General features: G+C 46.0%; 2 protein-coding genes across 3 annotated transcripts; one reads left to right on the top strand and one right to left on the bottom strand.

Annotated features, from left to right (window-relative positions):
• Positions 1 to 13,473: 13,473 nt before the first annotated feature.
• Positions 13,474 to 16,189, bottom strand: MOAP1 (modulator of apoptosis 1). The gene is made up of 2 exons (XM_032287577.1): positions 15,829 to 16,189; positions 13,474 to 15,632 (listed from the first exon to the last, which is right to left on the bottom strand). The coding sequence occupies exon 2, from the start codon at positions 15,511 to 15,513 to the stop codon at positions 14,455 to 14,457; it is 1,059 nt and encodes a 352-aa protein (XP_032143468.1). The 5' UTR covers positions 15,514 to 15,632; positions 15,829 to 16,189; the 3' UTR covers positions 13,474 to 14,454.
• A 34-nt stretch (positions 16,190 to 16,223) lies between these two features.
• On the top strand, positions 16,224 to 18,340 carry TMEM251 (transmembrane protein 251). 2 transcript variants are annotated; one of them, XM_032287579.1, is made up of 2 exons: positions 16,224 to 16,306; positions 17,514 to 18,340. In XM_032287579.1, the coding sequence occupies exon 2, from the start codon at positions 17,530 to 17,532 to the stop codon at positions 17,923 to 17,925; it is 396 nt and encodes a 131-aa protein (XP_032143470.1). In that variant the 5' UTR covers positions 16,224 to 16,306; positions 17,514 to 17,529; the 3' UTR covers positions 17,926 to 18,340. The 2 variants fall into 2 exon arrangements, with proteins under 2 accessions (XP_032143470.1, XP_032143469.1); XM_032287578.1 differs by having other exon boundaries at positions 16,304 to 16,760.
• The last annotated feature ends 3,313 nt before the right edge of the window (positions 18,341 to 21,653 follow it).

Below are 21,653 nucleotides of genomic sequence, written 5' to 3'. Positions count from 1 at the left end.
ACGTGATCACAGAGGCAGAGACTGGAGTGATGTTTCCCAGCCAAGGGACGCCGAGGATTGCTGGCACCCACCAGAAGCGGGGAGAAGCAAGGGACAGAGACTTCCTAGAGCCTTGAGTGAGCGCATGACCCTGCTGACACCTGAAGTTTAGACTTTTAGCCTCCAGAACCATGAGAGATTCATATTCTGTTTCTTCACACCACCCAGTTTGGGGCGCTTTGTGACGGCAGCCCCGGGAATGAATACAGTGGGCAGATCCTCAAATATAGGAAGGAGGTGACAATTAGAAGTCATCCCTTTACCCCTGTGAAAAAGTTTTCTTTTCCTATGCATATTTCAGTAATATTCTGAAACAGTAATTCAAGAAAAGGACTCTTGGATGTTTCTTCTTTTAAAGCAGTCTGTTTCTTCCTTCAAAGCAGGTGGAGGCATGCCCCTATAATCCCAGCAATTTGGGAGGCTGAGGCAGGAGGATCACTTGAGCCCAGGAATTTGAGGCTGCCGTGAGCTATGATCGCACCACTGCACTCCAGCCTGGATGACAGCAAGACTCTGCCTCTGAAAAAAATTAAAAATTGGGCCAGGCGCAGTGGCTTATGCCTATAATCCCAGCACCTTGGGAGGCCGAGGCAGGTGGATCACTTGAGGTCAGGAGTTTGAGATCAGTCTGGCCAACAAGGCAAAACTCCATCTTTACAAAAACAAAAAACAAAAAATTAGCCAGGCATGGTGGCACACACTTGTAGTGCCAGCTACTTGGGAGGCTGAGGCACGAGAATTGCTTGAACCTGGAAGGTGGAGTTTGCTGTGAGTCGAGATAGTGACACTGCACTCCAGCCTGGGTGACAGAGCACAACTCCATCTCAATAAATAAATAAATAAGTAAATAAATAAATATGAAGATAAAAAAACCGAAGCTGTCTGTGCATGAACTTGAAGAAATGTAGCCACAGTGTCCCCTGGGCACTATAGCCTCTGTGGAAGGAGTTTGGCATTTGGGGTCTCTGTCTTTTCCTAGATCCCATCTCATTCAAAGGTAATTTTGCCTGGATATGGTGTTAGAGAGCTCCCAGTGAAAAACAGGTGTCTTTTGAAAAAGTTTGAATTTCAGAGTCCAGGAGTTGCTCTGGGGACAGAATGCCTAGGGCTAGAGTTTGACATCTGAGCAAGACCTAAGCTGATTCATTAGCACAAGTCACATTCACAAATCTTAACATAATAAAACAGTGCACCCTATTGGACTATCTCAAAACCATCGGGGAACAATGTGGGAGCTGTCAATACGGTAGTCGTCTTATCTACAGTTTCACTTGCTCTGCTTTCAGTTACCTGCGGTCAACTGGGGTCTGAAAATATTACACACAATAAGATATTCTGACCGAGGGAGGAGAGAGAGCCAGACCACATTTACATAACTTTTACTACAGTATATTGTTATAATTGTTCTATTTTATGTTGGTTATTGTTGTCAATCTCTTGCTGTACCTAATTTATGCATTAAACTTTATCATAGTAGCTGGGCCTGGTGGCACACGCCTGTAGTCTTAGCTACTCAAGAAGTTAACATGGGAGGATCATTTGATCTCAGGAGTTTGAGGCTACAGTAAGTAAGCAATGATCATACCACTGCACTCCAGCCTGGGCAACATAGCATAACCCCATCTCTACAAAACATTTTTAAAAATTAGCTGAGTTTGGTGGTGCATGACTGTAATCCCAGCAACTGGGCAGGCTGAGGCCGGAGAATTGCTTGAGACCTGGAGTTTGAGGTTACAGAGAGCTATGACTGTACCACTGTACTCCAGCCTGGGCAACAGCATGAGACCCCATACATATTAAAAAAAAAAAAAAAAAAAAAAAAAAAGACCAGGTGTGATGGTTCACATCTGTAATCTCAGCACTTTGGGAAGCCAAGGCAGTAGGATTGTTTGAGTTTGGGAGTTCAAGACCAGCCTGGGCAATATAGTGAGACCTTGTCTCTTAAAAGAAAAAAAAAAACAGGCTGGGTGAGGTGGCTCATGCTTGTAATCCCAGCACGTTGGGAGGCCAAGGAGGGTGCATCACTTGAGGTCAGGAGTTGGAGAACAGCCTGGCCAGCATGGTGAAACCCCATCTCTACTGAAAATACAAAAATTAGCCAGGCATGGTGGCACATACCTGTAATCCCAGCTGCTCAGGAGGCTGAAGCAGGAAAATTGCTTGATGCTTGGAGGCAGAAGTTGCAGTGAGCCGAGATTGCGCTACTGCACTCCAGACTGGGTGACAGAGTGAGACTCCTTCTCAAAAATAAATAAATAAAACATAAAATTGAAATTCAACAAGGCAATGGCACAGAGACAAGGCAGGGACTGCTTTAAGTAAGACACTTCTGGCAGAGCATGGTGGCTCACGCCTGTAATTCTAGCACTTTGGGAGGGCAAAGTGGGTGGATCACAATATCAGGAGATAGAGACTATCTTGGCTAACGTGGTGAAACCCCATCTCTACTAAAAATACAAAAATTAGCTGGGCGTGGTGGCAGGTGCCTGTAATCCCAGCTACTTGGGAGGCTGAGGCAGGAGAATCGCTTGAACCCGGGAGGCAGAGGTTGCAGTGAGCCAAGATCACGCCACTGCACTCCAGCCTGGGCAACAGAGCGAGACTCCATCTCAAAAAAAAAGAAAAAAACACTTCTGAGGCATAGCAACCAAGGGTCATGCATGGCTCTTATTTTGAATCTGGATTCCCATAAACCAACTGTAAAAAGATACTTTTTTATTTTGGTAAGTAGATATTTTTAACATAACTGGGGAAATTTTAATATGACCCGGGTATTGAATGATACTAAGTCATTCTGATAATTTTGTCAGGTGTGCTATAGGTATCATAAGAAAAGGTCTGGCCGGGCACAGTGGCTCACGCCTGTAATCCTAGCACTTTGGGAGGCCGAGGTGGGCGGATCACCTGAGGTCAGCTGTTCAAGACCAGCCTGGCCAACATGGTGAAACCCCATCTCTACTAAAAATACAAAAAATTAGCCGGGCATGGTGGCAGATACCTGGAGTTTCAGCTACTCAAGAGTCTGAGGCAGGAGAATAGCTTGAACCCAGGAGGCGGAGATTGCAGTGAGCTGAGATCACACCTGGGCAATAGAGTGAGACTCCGTCTCAAAAGAAATGTAATGGTAGACCCAAATTTTAACCATTGCTTTTGGGTAAGAGGTGTGATTTCTTTGTTGTTTTTTTGTTTCGTTTTGTTTCGTTTTCTGAGAGTCTCTCTCTGTCACCCAGGCTGGGGTGCAGTGGCATGATCTTGGCTCACTGCAACCTCTACTTCCCAGGTTTAAGCAATTCTCTTGCCTTAGCCTCCTAAGTAGCTGGGACTGCAGGCACCCCCCACCATGTCTGGCTAATTTTTTTTTTTTTTTTTTTTTTTTGTATTTTTAGTAGAGACAGAGCAACACCATGTTGGCCAGGCTTGTCTCGAACTCCTGACCTCAAGTGATCAGCTTGCCTCGGCCTCCTAAAGTGCTGGGAGTACAAGCGTGAGTCACTGTGTCCATGATTTCTTTTTTTAATTTTTATTTATTTTCATTATTTTTTATAAAGACTGGGTCTCACTATGTTGCCCAGGCTGGCCTCAGACTCTTGGGCTCAAGTAATCCTCCGGCCTTAGCCTCCCAAAGTGCTGGGGTTACAGGCATGAGCCACCGTACCTGATCCAGAGATGTGATTTCTAGCAGCCTGTCTATTTGTCCTTGTATGAGAATATTTTGAAAACAAGCAGATAGTATTTTAACAAATGGAAGAAGCAATAAAGCTAGTTACAAAAATATTTAAAGCCTGTGGAGAAACATTTGGGTAAATACTGTATATTGAATGCACATGTTATCTTTATTTCTACCTGAAACTCATCCAAAATGACACTCAAGGACGAAAACAAATATAAACCTAAAAGAACAGGGAAAAGTGGGTGCATCGACTGCTGAGGAGAGACATCAGTACGTTTTGGAATATGGACAACTGTTTTTGTTTTGTTTTGTTTTGTTTTTGAGACGGAGTCTTGCTGTGTCACCCAGGCTGGAGTGCAATGGCACGGTCTCAGCTCACTGCGACCTCCACCTCCTGAGTTCAAACAATTCTCCTGCCTCAGCCTCTTGAGTAGCTGGGATTACAAGTGCCCACCACAGGTGTCCACCACCATGCCCGGCTAATTTTTTTTTTTTTTTTTTTGACACAGAGGTTCGCTGTTGTTGCCCAGGCTGGAGTGCAGTGGTGCAATCTTGGCTCACTGCAACTTCTGCCTCCCGGGTTCAAGCGATTCTCCTGCCTTAGCCTCCCAAGTAGCTGGGATTACAGGTGCCCGCCACCACACCCGGCTAATTTTTGTATTTTTAGTAGAGACAGGGTTTCACCTTGGCCAGGCTGGTCTTGAATTCCTGACCTCATGATTCACCCGCCTCAGCCTCCCAAAGTCCTGGGATTACAGGCATGAGCCACCACGCCCAGCCAACAGCAGATATTTTTAAAGTTAAAGATTTTGTTTTGTTTTGTTTGAGAAAGGGTCTTGCTTTGTCGCCCAGGCTGAAGTCCAAGTGGCATGATCACAGCTCACTGCAGCCTTGACTTCCCAGACTCCAGCTCCCAATCTCTCTCTTGTGGTTTATCTTGTTTCATTTATTCAAGAATCTGAAAACATTATACAAATAGGAAGTATTCATTGGAGAAAAGCAGGAACTTCATTTTTTAAAAGGTTAAAATTGCTTATAATTCTGCTACCCACAGATAACTACTGTAACATTTTGGCATATGCCTCTCCAGACTTTTTTCATTACAAATAATTTATATGTATTTGCCAATACAAAAAACTGTTCCATAAATAAATACTCTCGTACTCTGCTTTTTTTCTTTTTTTCCTTTCCTTTTTTTTTTTTTAGGTTGGAGTTTTCCTCTTGTCGCCCCGGCGGTATGCAAAAGCACAAAATCCGTTTCCCTGCAACCTCTGCCTCCCAGGTTCAAGGGATTCTCCTGCCTCTGCCTTTCAAGTAGCTGGGATTACAGGTGCCCACCACCACACCCAGCTAATTTTTGTATTTTTAGTAGAGATGGGGCGCCATGTTAGCCAGGCTGGTCTCGAACTCCTGATCTCAGGTGATCCACCCACCTCAGCCTCCCAAAGTGCTGAGATTACAGGTGTGAGCCACTTCACCCAGCTTTTTTTTCACTTCATGGTAGGTTGTAAACCTATTTGTATGCGAAAAAAAAAAAATCCTTCTATTAGGTTGAAACGTAAAATTACCCAAATTCAAATAGTTTTGACCTACAAAAACAGCAACTGTGATACATTGCAATTCAATGTCAGTTGTTTTTTTTTTTATATAGAGATAGGATCTTGCTATATTGCCCAGGCTGGAGTGCAGTGGCTTGATCGTAGCTCACAGCAACCTTGACCTCCTAGGCTCAAGCAATCCTTCTATCTCAACTTCCCAAGTAGCAGGGACCACAAGTACACACCACCACACCTAGCTAATTTTTTTTTATTTTTCATAGAGATGGAGTCTCACTATGTTGCCCAGGCTAGTCTCCAACTTCTGGGCTCAAGCAATCCTCCCACTTCACCTTCCCACAGTGCTGGATAACAGGCATGAGCCACCGTGCCCAGCCCTCAGTACAAATTTTTTAAATGGCTACTGAGTTTATAGTCCTTTGAACATTGAATAATTTATTCAATATTACAGTTATTATTGGATGTTTATATGGTTTCCAATTTTTTATACAATTATAAAAATATTGCAGTGAAGGCCAGGCACAGTGACTCACACCTGTAATCCTAGCACTTTGGGAGGCTGAGGTGGGTGGATCACCTGAGGTCAGGAGTTCAAGACCAGCCTGGCCATCATGGTGAAACCCCATCTTTATAAAAAATATATATATATATTGCAGTGAAAACCATTCTTTGTAGGCATCTTTATTTAGTTTATTGGGAAACATTTCTGTGTTAATATGTTAGATAAAAGGAATGCACACTTTAATAGCTTTTGTTGCTGGGCATGGTGGCTCATGCTTGTAAGCCTAAGGGAGGCTGAGGCAGGAGGATCGCTTTGAGCCCAGAAGTCCGAGATAAGCCTGGGCAACGTGGCAAGACTCCATCTTTATAAAAATAAAATGGCTGGGTGTGGTGGCTCGCGCCTGTAATCCCAGCACTTTGGGAAGCCGAGGCAGTAGGATCATGAGGTCAAGAGATTGAGACCATCCTGGCCAACATGGTGAAACCCCATCTCTACTAAAATACAAAAATTTGCTGGGCATGGTGGCACACACCTGTAGTCCCAGCTACTCAGGAGGCTGAGGCAGGAGAATCACTTGTAACCAGGAAGAAGAGGTCGCAGTGAGCTGAGATCGCACCACCACATTCCAGCCTGGCAACAGAGTCAGACTCCATCTCTAAATAAACAAACAAATAAAATAAAATAAAATAAAGTGGCCAAGTGTGATGGCATGCACCTGTAGTCCCAGCTACTCAGGAAGCTGGTGTGAGGATCGCTTGAGCCTGGGAGGTCAATGCTGCAGTGAGCTGTGATAGTGCCGCTGTACACCAGCCTGTGCGAAAGAGTGAGACAAAACAGCCTCAAAAAATAAAAATAAAAATAAAAGCTTTTGTCGGATAGTGAGCGTACATTTGCTTAGAATCCAGAAGCTGGTTGGTAGGAGGTAAGTCTTCTTCCTACTCCGAAAGAGGTGTAAGAGTGTCAGGGGCCAAGCAGGTTACTGCTTCTTGTTAAAGAAGGGAGGGAAGTGAGATCAGAAGGGAATGGGGAAAGCTGAGAAGCAGCCAGGCATTACGGCTTGGAGTAGGAAGATTTAGGAGGCACTTATGCTTGTACGCTAAAAAGGTGAACATATGCTGGCTATTCACCAGTGAACCTCAAATGGCCTCTAGCAACCTTTAGAATGGACACAGGGCAATTCTGTGCTTATTACTCAGATACATGAAGGAATGTATGGAGGATTTTTTCCCTTTTAACCTAGTTCTTTTTTTTTTTTTTTTTATGTAGAGTCTCACTGTCACCCAGGCTGGAATGCAATGGCGATCTCAGCTCACTGCAATCTCTGCCTCCTGGGTTCAAGCAATTCTCCTGCCTCAGCCTACCCAGTAGTTAGGATTACAGGCACCCGCCACCACACCCGGCTAATTTTTGTATTTTTAATAGAGACGGGGTTTCACCATTTAACATAGTTGTAATAGAGGAATTTGGTCATTCGCAGGTAAAATATAAAGTAAAAGTAACAAAAACATAGGCTTTTTCTCTGCGAAGGTAAAACTAACAGCTGTCAGCAGCTGCCTCTAAGACAGCCCCAGTGATTCCCACCTCCTGGAATCCACACCCATGTGGAATCTCCGCCCCTTGAGTATGAGCTGGATTGCCGACTTGCTTCTAATGAGTAGAATATGACACAGCAAAGGCTGGGTGCAGTGGCTCATGCCTGTAGTCTCAGCACTTTGGGAGGCCAAGGCGGGCAAATCATCTGAGGCTGGGAGTTCAAGACCAGCCTGACAAACATGGAGAAACTCTGTCTCTACTAAAAATACAAAATTAGCAGGGTGTGACGGCACATGCCTGTAATCCCAGCTACTCGGCTGGCTGAAGCAGGAGAATTGCTTGAACCCAGGAAGCAGAGGTTGTGTGAGCCGAGATCGTGCCACTGCACTCCAGCCTAGGCAACAAGAGTGAGACTCCGTCTCAAAAACAAAACAAAACAAAATAATATGAAGGCTGGTTGTGGTGGTTTATGCCTGTAATCCCAGCCTTTTGGGGGGCCAAGGTAGGAAGATTATGAGGTCAGGAGTTAGAGACCAGCCTGGCCAACATGATGAAACCCCATCTCTATTAAAAATACAAAAAATTAGCCGGGCATGGTGGCAGATGCCTGTAATCCCAGCTACTCAGGAGGCTGAGACTGGAGAATTGCTTGAACCCAGGAGGCAGAGGTTGCAATAAGCTGAGATTGTGCCATTGCACTCCAGCCCGGGTGACAGAACAAGACTCCTTCTCAAGAAAAAGAAAAAAGAATATGACACAGCACTGGGATGTCACTTTTGAGACAGGATGATTAAAAGATGGTAGCTTCCATTTGGGTGTTCTCTCTCACTCTTTCCTGGATCACTTGTTTCCAGGGGAAGTCAGCCCCATGTCACGAGCCAGCCCGGTGGACAGGCCCACGTGGGTGAGTGTGAGAGGCGATCATCTAAGTCACGGCTGCAGGCCCAGCTGGCTGCTCTGCTGCAGTTTGTGAGAGCCAGAACCTTCCATCTCAGTTGCTCCCAGATTCCTGATCCACAGAAACTGTGAGATAACAGCTGTTAAACCATCGCTGCTTTCAGACACAAGTTTCGGGTTAATTTATGACACAGCAGTGGTGAACAGAGACCAGAGCTATCTACTGAGTACGTATTCACTGTGCAGTGGCTGACAGCACTTTACAGGTACACGTACAGGTTCATTGGGTCCTCACAATGACGCTGTGAATGAGTTTTATTACTATCCCCATTTTCAGCTGAGGAAACTGAGCTCCCAGGCAGGGTTAATAAACTTGCCCTAGGTCACAGAGTTAGAAAATGGTGAAGCTGGAACCTTTTTTTAGTTTTTTTTTTCTTTTGGAGATGGAGTCTTACTCTGTTGTCCAGGCTGGAGTACAGTGGCACAATCTCAGCTCACTGCAACCTCCGCCTCCCAGGTTCAAGCCATTCTCCTGCCTCAGCCTCCGAAGTAGCTGGGATTACAGGCATGCACCACCACACCCAGCTAATTTTTTTATATTTTTAGTAGAGACAAGGTTTCACCATGTTGGCCAGGCTGGTCTCAAACTCCTGACCTCATGATCTACCCACCTCAGCCTCTCAAAGTGCTGGGACTTATAGGTGTGAGCCACTGTGCCTGGCCTGAAGCTAGGATCTGACCTGGGACAATCTGGCACCAGAGTCTATGCTCCTATAATACAGGTCAAAAAGTAGCTGCTCATAGTTCACTAGCTAGACTTGCATTATTTGTCCATGCCTATAGCAAGCAGTTTGGTGAAGGATACCAAATCATTTCAACTTAACAGACTTACCACTCTCTCAGGAGCCTGAGGCAGGAGGATCACTTGAGCCCAGGAGTTCGAGGCTACAGTGACCTATGATTGCACCACTGCGTTCCAGGATGGGCTACAGAGTGAGGCCCAATCTCTAAAATAAACAAACAAAAACAACAACAATAAAAGATTTACCACCCACTTTCCCTGTTAGGGCTAGGGAGAGGCTGAGCTTCCTCTGACATTAACGGTTCTGTAAATTGGGTGAACAAATCTTAATTACAAAAGAGGAAAAGCGTTAATAGTTGCTGTGCTGGGTGGCAGCGAACAGCGTTGTCTCTTCTGTAGCGCAAGCTAGGCTGTATTATTGCTGTTATTATTGGAGGGAGACAGAGAAGAGAGGGAATGTATTGGGTTTCGGTTATAAGGGCAGAAACAGGCTCACCAATGATTATATTCATTTCCTCATGCCTGCTCTTGGCTCTTGCCAAGGTGGGTGGCTTTCTTTCTTTCTTTCTTTCTTTTTTTTTTGAGACGGAGTTTCACTCATGTTACCCAGGCTGGAGTGCAATGGCGCGATCTCGGCTCACCGCAACCTCCGCCTCCTGGGTTCAGGCAATTCTCCTGCCTCAGCCTCCTGAGTAGCTGGGATTACAGGCACACATCACCATGCCCAGCTAATTTTTTGTATTTTTGGTAGAGACGGGGTTTCACCATGTTGACCAGGATGGTCTTCATCTCTTGACCTCGTGATCCACCCGCCTCGGCCTCCCAAAGTGCTGGGATTACAGGCTTGAACCACCGCGCCTGGCCGGCTTTCTTGAACTCAAGAGTTTGAGAGCAGCCTGGGCAGTATGGTGAAACCTGACTCTACAATGACAAAAAATTAGCTGGGCATGGTGGTACATGCCTGTGGTCCCCACTACTCCGGAGGCTAAGGTGGGAGGATTGTATGAGCTCGGGACATCAAGGCTGCAGTGAAACAGGATCCTGGCACTGCACTTCACCCTGGGTGACAGAGTGAGACCCTGTCTCAAAAAGAAAAAAAGAAAGAGCTGGGTGCGGTGGCTCATGCCTGTAATCCCAGCGCTTTGGGAGGCTGAGGTGGGCAGATCACTTGAGGTCAGGAGTTAGAGACCAGCCTGACCAACATGGTGAAACCCTAGCTCTACTAAAAACACAAAAAATTAGCCGAGCATGGTGGTGCGCACCTGTAATTCCAGCTACTTGGGAGGCTGAGGCAAGAGAATTGTTTGAACCCAGGAGGTGACAGTGAGCCAAGATTGAACCACTGCACTCCAGCCTGGGCGACAGAACATGAATGACTCCACCTCAAAAAAAAAAAAAAAGGAGGCTGGGCGCAGTGGCTCACGCCTGTAATCCCAGCACTTTGGGAGGCCCAGGCAGGCGGATCACGAGGTCAAGAGATCGAGACCATCCTGGTCAACATGGTGAAACCCCGTCTCTACTAAAAGTACAAAATATTAGCTGGGTGTGGTGGCGCGTGCCTGTTGTCCGGCTACTCGGGAGGCTGAGGCAGGAGAATCGCTTGAAACCAGAAAACGGAAGTTGCATTGAGCCAGGATTGCGCCACTGCACTCCAGCCTGGCGATACAGCGAGACAAGAAAGAAAAGAAAGGAAAGAAAGAAGAAAAAAAGAAAGGAAGGAAGGAAGAAGGAAGGAAGGAAGGAGGAAGGAAGGAAGGAAGGAAGGAAGGAAAAGAAAATATTGATTGGTTGGGCATAGTGGCATGCATGTGTGGTCCCAGCTACTCAGGAGGCTGAAGCAGGAGGATTGCTTAATCCTAAGAATTAGAAAATTCTAGAAGTGTCATGGACCTTAGAGAGAAGTCATTGTCCTAGACTGAGTACTGAAAAATATTTTCCTGCATAAAAGCTTGAGTAATGTTCTAGCTGTCCAGGGTTAGATATGACCCTGTTTACATAAGAATCCCTTTCCCTGCTTTGGCTTGGCTGGGGCCTGCCCTTTGTGCTAACTGCCACCTAGTGGTGTTTCAATGAATGAAACGACTTATTTTACCGGTTGGCATCCCAGGTCATTTGTTATTAGCATGCATCTGTCCATATGTGTGTATATGTCTACATAGATTTTTTTATTTTTATTTTTTTTTTGAAACAGGGTCTTGCTCTGTTGCTCAGGCTGGATGGAGTGCAGTGGCACGATCTCAGCTCACTGCAGCCTCGACTTCCCACCTCAAGAGCTCCTCCCACCTCAGCCCCCCAAGTAGTTGGAACCACAAACATGCGCCATCACGTGTGGTTTTGTAGAGACGGGGTTTCACTGTGTTGGCCTGGTCGGCCTTGAACTCCTGGGCTCAAACGATCCACCTGCCCCAGCCTCCCAAAGTGCTGGGATTATAGGTGTAAGCCACCACACCCAGCCCTTCTTTGTTAAATTTTATTTTTTACTCTTTTTGCTGAAACATCTAGGAACCCAAGATATCTATGTATTTCAATGAACATTTTATTTATTTATAGCAGTTTTAGGCTTACAGATAAGTTACAAAGAGTGCAGAGAGCACTTGTATTCTCACCTACTTTCCCCGATTGTTACTTCACATTTCCATGGTACATTTGGCTCCTCCAGGAAACTAACATCGGCACATTACTGTTAGCTCTGACCTCCTAACTGTACTTGGATCCCACTCTTCCACTCGTGCCCTTTATCTGTTCCAAGATCCCTTCTGGGACACATTACATTTAGTTCACCACCTCCATCCTCAGTCTCTAGTCTGTGATCTGCGATGGTTTCCCTTCTTTTTTTTGTTTTGTTTTGTTTTGAGACGGAGTTTTCGCTTTTGTTACCCAGGCTGGAGTGCAATGGCGTGATCTCGGCTTACCGCAACCTCCGCCTCCTGGGTTCAGGCAATTCTCCTGCCTCAGCCTCCTGAGTAGCTGGGATTACAGGCACGCACCACCATGCCCAGCTAATTTTTTGTATTTTTAGTAGAGACGGGGTTTCACCATGTTGACCAGGATGGTCTCGATCTCTTGACCTCGTGATCCACCCGCCTCGGCCTCCCAAAGTGCTGGGATTACAGGCGTGAGCCACCGCGCCCGGCCTCTTTTTTCTTTTTGAGATGGAGTCTCGCTGTCACCTAGGCTGGAGTGCAGTGGCACAAGCTCGGCTCACTGCAACCGCCACCTCCTGGGCTCAAGCAATTCTCCTGCCTCAGCCTCCCAAGTAGGTGGGATTACAAGCACCCACCACCATACCTAGCTAATTTTTGTGTTTTTCGTAGAGACGGGGTTTCATCATGTTGGCCAGGCTTGTCTCAAACTCCTGACCTCAGGTGATTCACTTACCTTGGCCTCCCAAACTGTTGGGATTACAGGCGCTAGCCACCACGCCCAGTTGAAACATAGCTATTTAAGGGGAGTATATTTTATTTTACATGATTCCATAAACATAAACAAAAATTATGTAGGTTTTTTTTTTTTTACCAGATACACGTCAGAACACCTTAAGAACAGCTTTCTGCCGGGCATGGTGGCTCACGCCTGTAATCCTACCACTTTGGGAGGCCAAGGTGGGTGGCTAACCTGAGGTCAGGAGTTCAAGACCAGCCTGGCCATCATGGAGAACCCTCATCTTAAAAAAAAAAAAAAAAAAAAAAAAGAACGGCTTTCTGGAATGAGACTATGAGCCCTTGCCCCTGGCATTGAATCTTTCTGATCCTCAAGCTTCTCATCTGTAAAATGGGGAAACAGTAGGTTTCTGATAGGTTTCTGAATAAGGCAGCACAGAATACATTAACATCAAGAACTCTGGAAGTGTCTGAGCCTTGCCACTCACTAGCTGTGAAACCCTGGGCAAGTTACTTAGCTTCTCAGTCTCATCCATACACTGGGGAAAATAAAAGACTGAGCTTGTAGGGGGACCAAACCTGTTCACTGGTGCTCCATATCTGGTGTTCAACACAGCGATCATCACTCACCCTGAATAGACCTCCAGGGCAGGGACTGTAGTCTAAATGTAATGACGCAGTCTTAAGCCCTCAGCTCAGTGCCTCACATATGGAGAGGTGCAACACCTATTAACACCTGTTTGTGCATGAACTCACCATGTCTGCTTCCCACTACTAAGGGGGCAAGTGAGTGGCCCGTGTCACAGTGCCTTGCATGCTCCAAATGACTACACATATATAAACAAGATCAGAATTACACCGTCTAATCTATTCAGAGTCCATATGTCAGCTAATATTACAGTAGAAGCAGTAATACAATTGTTTTACTGCTTCAGCAGAAGGTCCCCTCAGCAATCTCACTTAGAAAACAATGTCCCACTCCTCAGCACCAAGAGGAAAGAATCCAAGGAACTAAGTCTGCGTAGGTTCAGTGGTTTGCAGATTAATGCTTTGGGAACTCTCTTGGAACCCTGGTATAAACAAAACAGACAAAATCATTTTATTAGCATTCTTTTATTTTAGAAGTTCACACCTATAATTTCATTAACAATTGTGAAAATGATACTCAGAACTAGATATTTTGATAACACATAGCAGAAATCTGTGTTTAAAGATGGTCACTGCAAACTTAAATCAGCAGTCAATTGTGCCTTTTGCTTTTGTACAGAATCAATATAATTCTGATTCATACAGATAATAACTTAGTATCTTAACTTCTGCTCATAATCTTCACCATAAATGTAGGTCAGTACATACATAAAAATTGTTAATGATCCAACACGGTCACATGTGACATGGCACACTTGCACTTGGTACCAAACAAGCTGACAGTTTAATGAGATCTGATCAGCATATGCACCTGAGCCCTGTCTGTCCCCTCAGAGCACTGTACACAAGTAGTTAGAGAACTTTTGTACAATAAGAAATTCACAGGGATGAGGCTAGGCACGGTGGCTCACACCTATAATCCCAGCACTTTTGGAGGCCAAGGCAGGTGGATCACTTGAGGTCAGGAGTTCGAGATCAGCCTGGCCAACATGGTGCAACCCTGTCTCTACCGAAAATACAAAAATTAGCTGGGTGTGGCGGCACACACCTGTAGTCCCAGCTACTCGGGAGACTGGGGCAGGAGAATCACTTAAACCCGGGAGGTGGAGGGTGCAGTGGGTCAAGATCGTGTCACTGCACTCCAGCCTGGGCGACAGAGCAAGACTCGGTCTCAACGACAACAAACAAGATATTCACAGGGATAAATTTAAATAGGTAAATAGCAGTATAGAACTACATCCTTCCTAGTCAATGACACCTTTAGATCTTAAATAGGCACAGAAATAACAAAGGGCTTATACTGACAACTGCACAAAAACGAGTAACTTGGCAGCACAAGGTAGGGATTTTATGTGTCACAAGAGTGTACAGACTGTTCTACTTTCATGCTCTGCTCATTGCCATATCCCTTCCTGATTCCCTGAGATTCAGGTGAAATGCCCGTCTAATACTGCCTGGAGAAGGGCCTCCTCCTCCTCAGCTGCTTCATAATCCTTTATTAGTACCAGTAACTGCAATAAACTAGGGGCTGGGCCATCCTCTGGCAGATTAAGCTCTCTGTGAACTGTTCTGTGGACTGCACCAGCGATGACTTGGTCTAGGCGGGCCTGATTCACAGCATCTCTCTCAATTGCTCCTTTTTGTACCAGCTTCTGTAACAAAGGCTCCAGCCTTAGTACATAATCTGACAACTTTTCTTCCTCCTTCTGGAAAGTGGTTAGAAATTTGTCATGCAACTCTCTAGGACTATCTGTAACCCCAAATACCTGCTCAAGAGCCTGCAGGCATTCATCGACAGTAATTAAGGGATTGTTTATCTTGAGGACACGAATAACATCAAGTGCTGGGCCTCGAAGGCTCTCTATCACTCGCCTTCTCTTCTCTGAATCTGACACCTCCCACACCTTTAACATCTGAGTAGTATGAAACAGCCAGGGTTCAAATTCTTCTTCTTCTGGTTCTGGAGAATCACTGCCTGAGAACACGCTCAGCTTTTTATAGTGGAAGTACTGCAGGGCAGGCTCAAGAGCCTCATTTAATGCCTGTGCCAACATAGGGGCCCACATTTCTGGGATCATGCCTTGCCCTAGGTCTAAGGAGCCATTTTCGTATCTAAGAGCTCTGGTCAACTCACCCATTGTCATGCCCTCTCCCTCTAAAAATTCATTTAATCTGCTTAGAAAATCATTATCTGGGTCGGGGGTCTTAAAGATCACTCTCCAGATACCCCCCTTTCCCGGTATCTCCTTAGGGACCAGTGCACGACTAGTCTCCGCAGCAAGCCCTACTAGGGCTACTTTGCAGTTCTCATCCCTCCTGAACATCCTTCCAAGCAGTCTGTACTCCCCTAGGGGAGATAAACCAGCATGCAGAGCCTCCTCGATTTCTGCCACACTGCAGCTCTCGGGGATGCCGACAATCAACAGCGCTTTCCGAGGGCTCATGTCCATCCCCCTGCACCAGTCTTCTAAAAGCCTCAAAGTCATGGTGCCGGAAATAATAGACAAGTTCTAACTATTCCAGGCCACAGGCAGCCACCGCAATTCAAAGTAATCCTCCGCGGTACCCCAGAGAAAATCTTGTCAACGTGGCGAGGTCCAGCGGCCTGCAAGACAGAGCAGACAGGTTAGCTAAAGGTGCCAACGTCCAGGGCACACGTGCAGACCTTAAGCCCGGAGCATCCTGCATCCCGAGGCGACGCCACGTCTGCCGCATTGCGGCGCGCGCCCCTCCCCCCTCCCAGCCCAACTGCGTAGCGGTTGCCGGGCTTACAGGGCCGTTCCGGGCCCGCTTCCCCTCACCGTGATCTAGTGCTCCGTGCTCGCGTCCGTGCGCCGGTGGGCAAGGTGCCTGGCCAGGCCCAGAGAAGGCGCGGGAGGGCGAGCTCCCCTCGGCTCGGACAGACAATCAGGGGCCAAAGCGACCGATGCCGGTCCTCCAAGTCCCTGCGATGCTCTCCGCAGCAAGGAGTGATGGGGCGATGACAGTCGCGAGCGGGCACCAGAGGGCAAGGCTGAGGAGCGCTGAGTCGCTAGGCGCAGACAACCGCCAACCTGAAGGGACGCGCTGCCACCTGCAATGCCAGAGCCGGCTATCCAGCCCCTATTCCGGCCGCTTTGTTCTCGCTCAGAGAAGCTGCGCGGTGGGCAGGGACACTCTGACGTCATGAGCGGGGCGGGCCTCTGGGGGGCGGGGCGCGTGCGCTTCCGGCCCGAGCCGGAAGCCCCGACTGCGGCGGTATCCGGGACGGCGGGTGGGCCGGCCACCCGGGACAGGAAGGTGAGATCCGGTATCTCAGCTTTGCAGGCAGGCTCTGCCGGCGGCCGCTGACTGGCGCTGGACTCGCGGCCCTGCAGGAAGGCGAGGCCGAGGCCTGGCGCCTCCTGCACAGCCCTAGTCGCTGCGTGCCGGTGCCGCAGCTCGGTAGGGGGCGGGGCCGGCCGCCGGGAGGCCCAGGTGGCTGGGGCGCCTCCCGGCCCGGTCGGGTTCCCAGAGTGGGGCCCCGGCGGCGGCGACGGGGACCGGGCAGCGCGTGACCCGCCGCAGTCACGCTGTTCTTAATCACTAGTAGCTGGTGCTTCAGGCTGGCGGCGCTCACCTCTCTCTGAGCCGGGTGACCCAGGGGATTTATTTTTATGGTGGCTTTCTCTGAAATGCCAAAGCCACCCGATTATTCAGAGCTGAATGACTCTTTAACGCTTGCCGTGGGAACAGGAAGATTTTCGGGACCATTGTAAGTGCTTAGGAGTTATTGTCTTAACTTGGGGTCTTGACTTGTAGCACCCCGTATTCACGTCTGAAGCAGTACTGTTAAGCCAGAAAGTATTTCAGCTGTCAAAGTGAAATGTGCTGTGGGAAACTAGCTTAATTCCAATTTCTGGAGAGCGGGTATTCTGAACCTGTTTAAGTAGGATGCAGTGGTTTATTCTGTGGGATTCCCATTAAAAAGCAGAACTTGGCGGTGGCTCACGCCTTTAATCTCAGCACTTTGGAAGTCCGAGGCGGGATAATCACCTGAGGTCAAGAGTTTGAGACCAGCCTGGCCAACATAGTGAAACCCCGTCTTTACTAAAATTACAAAAATTAGCTGGGCGTGGTGGTGGGCACCTGTAACACCAGCTACTCGGCAGGATGAGGTAGGAGAATTGCTTGAACCCAGGAGATGGAGGTTGCAGTGAGCCGAGATCCTGCCACTGCATTCCAGCCTGGGCAACAGAGCGAGACTCTCAAAAAAAAAAAAAAAAAAAAAAAAAAACTCAATATATACTGAAATCAGTTTTTTTTTTACTTGCTTGTAACTATTACATAAAACAACCTGCAAGTTTTACATTTCTTAATAGGTGTTACATTTAATTATTTTAAATCTTAAGTGTGTTAGTGCAATATTTTAGAATTCTTGGAGATAAAGCAAGCACATTTGGAATAGTTGCCATGACAGCATTACTAGACCCTAATTGTGGTTTTTGTTTTTTTTTTAAATTTGAAGGCACAGAGCATGGAGAATGATGAACTTCCGTCAGCGGATGGGATGGATTGGAGTGGGATTGTATCTGTTAGCCAGTGCAGCAGCATTTTACTATGTTTTTGAAATTAATGAGACTTACAACAGGCTGGCATTGGAACACATTCAACAGCACCCTGAGGAGCCCCTTGAAGGAACCACATGGACACACTCCTTGAAAGCTCGATTACTCTCCTTGCCTTTTTGGCTGTGGACAATTATTTTTCTGGTACCTTACTTACAGATGTTTTTGTTCCTTTACTCTTGTACAAGAGCTGATCCCAAAACAGTGGGCTACTGTATCATCCCTATATGTTTGGCAGTTATTTGCAATCGCCACCAGGCATTTGTCAAGGCATCTAATCAGATCAGCAGACTACAACTGATTGACACATAAAATCAGTCACCGTTTTTTCCCTATGATTACAAAACTGCCAGTACTATATGGAGTCTGATCACAAGACTGCAGTTTCTTCACAGATCTCAGGAAGTTGTGGTGGGGCAGAGGCTTTTTAAAAACATGTGATTAGGGGGCTATCTTTATCTGAATAATGAATTTTTAGGTAAAGCCTGAGATAGAGTACTACAAAATCATGTTGATAACTTCAGACTTTGGAAGTTAAATCTTACCTGTTATTTGCATTCTTTAGAAACTTGACTAAGTACCTGAATTCGTATTTCTATTCTACTGTGCAACATAGTGATGATTCAGAAATTTTTCCTTTGGGGAAAAAAATGACTATGAACATTTCCATTGTGTTAAGTATAAAAAGGTCCAGATATGATCATAAAATTTAAATTTTATACAATTACTTGGCTCGCTTTAAAATTCTTCACACTAAAACACCAATTCATTCTGTTGTAGCTAAGCCAAATGTTTATACTTGCTGTCCAGCTTGAGGAATTGCTAAAAGTTATTGAGGTGTTGGCTGTCTTGATAAGCAGAATTCATTCTTCCTCTTGGTAATAGCTAGCTGAATAATTATTAATGCTACTGGTTTTATTTTTTATATTTTTTTATTTTAGTGGAGAATGAAGTCTCGCTGTGTTGCCCAGGCTGGTCTCAAACTCCTGGGCTCAAGCTTTCCTCCCCGCTCTGGCTCCCTAAGCATTGGGATTTCAGGCGTAAGCCCTCATGCCTAGCTATTTTTAATTACAAAAATTTTTTTTTCCATGACTTGTGACAGTCTCAGGAGGCCCTGAGAACATGTGCCCCAATGCCACTGATTTAGAAAACTATTTGGGGAGGCTGGGCGTGGTGGCTCACCCCTGTAATCCCAGCACTTTGGGAGGCTGCAGTGTGGGTGGATCACCTGAGGTCAGGAGTTCGAGACCAGCCTGACCAACATGGAAGAGACCCGTGTCTATTAAAAATACAGAATTAGCTGGGCTCGTTGCAGGCTCCTGTAATACCAGCTACTCGGGAGGCTGAGGCAGGAGGATCACTTGAATCTGGGAGGCGGAGGTTGTGGTGAGTCGAGATCACGCCATTGCACTCCAGCCTGGGCAACAAGAGCAAAACTCCATCTCAAAAACAACTATTTGGGAAGAGACTAAATGTTAAATGTTGAAAGGCTTAAAATAACTTACAAATAGAAGATGGAAACAATGTGTTCAATGAGAATATAGCAGTTTGTTTGTTTGTTTACTTATTAATTTAGAGATGGAGCCTTGCTCTGTTGCCCAAGATGGAGTGCAAGTGGCTTACTGCAACTTCCACATCCCGATTCAAGCGATTCTCTTGCCTCAGGCTCCCAAGTAGTTGGGATTACAGGCAACTGCCACCATGCCTGGCTAATTTTTATATTTTTAGTAGAGATGGGTTTACATCATGTTGGCCAGGCTGGTCTCAAACTCCTCACCTAAGGTGATCCGCTTGCATCAGCCTCCCAAAGTGCTGTGATTATAGGTGTGTGCCACCATGTCCAGCTGTGTTCATTTAATTTTATTTATTTATTTATTTTGAGACAGAGCCTTGCTCTGCCACCCAGGCTGGAGTGTAGTGGCGCAATGTCGGCTCACTGCAACCCCTGCCTCCCAAGCTCATGTTACTCTTCTGCCTCAGCCTCCCAGGTAGCTGGGATTACAGGCACCTACCACCATGCCCGGCTAATTTTTGTATTTTTTAGTAGCTGGTTTTGAACTCCTGACTTCAAGTGATCCACCTCAGCCTCCCAAAGTACTAGGATAACAGGCATGAGCCACCACGCCCAGACTGTAGCAGGTAATTTCGTCCAGTCCTTATCCGATGCATGAGATCCCTCTAAATATACTATCAAGTCATAATCTTTCTGATTTTCTTTCCTGGCCCAAAGTCAGCTCTTCAGGCAGGAGGTTAATTACATCAAGATGTGATCCTTGTACCTTCTTTGCATCTGTACTGCCTCACATCTGGTACTAATACAAATAACTAATACATGGACACAGTAGAATTGATTCTTTCTGTGTAAGATCAATATATATATATATGCGTGTGTGTATATATATATGTGTGTGTGTATATATGTATATATATATGTATCTATTTGTGTGTATATGTACATTTGTATATATATATTTTTTGAGACAGAGTCTCGCTCTGTTGCCAGGCTGGAGTACAGTGGTGCAATTTTGGCTCACTGCAACCTCCACCTCCTGGGTTCAAGCGATTCTTCTGCCTCAGCCTCCCGAGTAGCTGGGACTATAGGCACGTGCAGGCACGCACCACCATGGCCAGCTAATATTTGTGTTTTTAGTAAAGACAGGTTTCACCATGTTGGCCAGGATGGCCTCAATCTCTTGACCTCGTGATCTGCACACCTCAGCCTCCTAAAGTGCTGGGATTACAGGTATGAGCCACTGCACCCAGCCCAAGATATATTTTTATATAGTTATGTCATTAATACTGGAAAACATTTTATGCTTTTAATAATCTTAACACTTTGGTGCTTATTCTGTTGGGCCCTATTCTAAAAGCATTATGGAAATTAACTCATGATGTCTATTATTATCCAAATTTCACAGATAAGGAAACAAGGCAGAGAAGTCAAGTCACTTGCCAAAGGTCACAGCGAGTAGCAGAGCCAGGGCTATAACCAGGCCTTCTCATGCTTTCATTACTAACCACAGAGGCATAGTGCTTCTCACAAATGACAAATGTTTTAGCACTGGGTACTGTTTGCCCAGTTATGCCAAAGAATGGAAATGGCAATATTATTGACAAGTTTTTCTTCAACTGTCTACTAGAAATCTGAAAGTTTCCTAGCAACCTCATCTTTCTACTCCATCTGACTGAACCAGAAAGGAAGGCTGAATATTCCATTATAAGCTTTTACTTAAAAAATAAAGCAGGTACCTTTGTGATGCAAAAGTAGCAGATCAGATCCTTCAGATAAATTGGTCCCATTTATCTCATTGCCTCCAAAGGTCTAGTTACTGAAATGATACATCTTTTGATACAATACATGGAATTCTCAAAGTAAGCAGCAGTTTGAAATACCTGTTTCTGTGAGGGTCAGATGACAAAATCCCTTGCATCTTTTGAGTATTTTACATTTATTCTTCACAACAGTCCTGTGAGGCAGGTATTATATTGCTACTAGTAGTGTTTTACAGAAGAAGGAACCTGAAACACATAGGAATAACTTGTCCACAGTCACACAGCCAGGAAGTGGAAGAGCCAAGGTTTGAACTCAGGATGTCAGCTTCTGATCTCCAGCTTACCATCCTATATACTGCTTCTCAAAAAAGTAATTTGAGGAAAATCACTGAGAATTTCCAGTTTTATTAGTCTTGAGGCAGTGATTTAAGAAAACTATTTCAGGGTTTTTTTTTGTTTGTTTTATAAACGCTTTATGTAGGCTGGGTGTGATGGCTTACGCTTGTAATCCCAGCACTTTGGGAGGCAGAGATGGGAGGACTGCCTGAGCCCAGGAGTTCATGATGAGCCTGAGCAACTTGGTGAGACCCCATTTCTATTAAAAAGGGGTGCCTCATGCTACTCCCAGCACTTTGAGAGGCTGAGGTGGGCAGATCACTAGAGGCCAGGAGTTCGAGACCAGCTTGACCAACATGGTGAAACCCCGTCTGTACTAAAAATACAAAAATTAGGCAGGGCTGGTGGTGTGTGCCTGTGATCCCAGCTAC

This window comes from Sapajus apella, unplaced genomic scaffold (assembly GCF_009761245.1).
Source record: "Sapajus apella isolate SASKATOON/1434 unplaced genomic scaffold, GSC_monkey_1.0 scaffold20, whole genome shotgun sequence".
In the NCBI taxonomy this organism is placed as follows: domain Eukaryota; kingdom Metazoa; phylum Chordata; class Mammalia; order Primates; family Cebidae; genus Sapajus; species Sapajus apella.
The sequence above is the reverse complement of the archived record's forward strand: the minus strand, read 5'-3'. Positions and strand labels throughout refer to the sequence as shown.

Excerpts from the sequence above, each read along its gene's own strand:
- MOAP1 (XM_032287577.1), bottom strand. The coding sequence starts at position 15,513 with ATGACTTTGAGGCTTTTAGAAGACTGGTGCAGGGGGATGGACATGAGC.
- TMEM251 (XM_032287578.1), top strand. The coding sequence starts at position 16,663 with ATGGTGGCTTTCTCTGAAATGCCAAAGCCACCCGATTATTCAGAGCTG. Across the intron at positions 16,761-17,513 it reads GGAAGATTTTCGGGACCATT|GCACAGAGCATGGAGAATGA; the intron begins GTAAGTGCTTAG and ends TTAAATTTGAAG.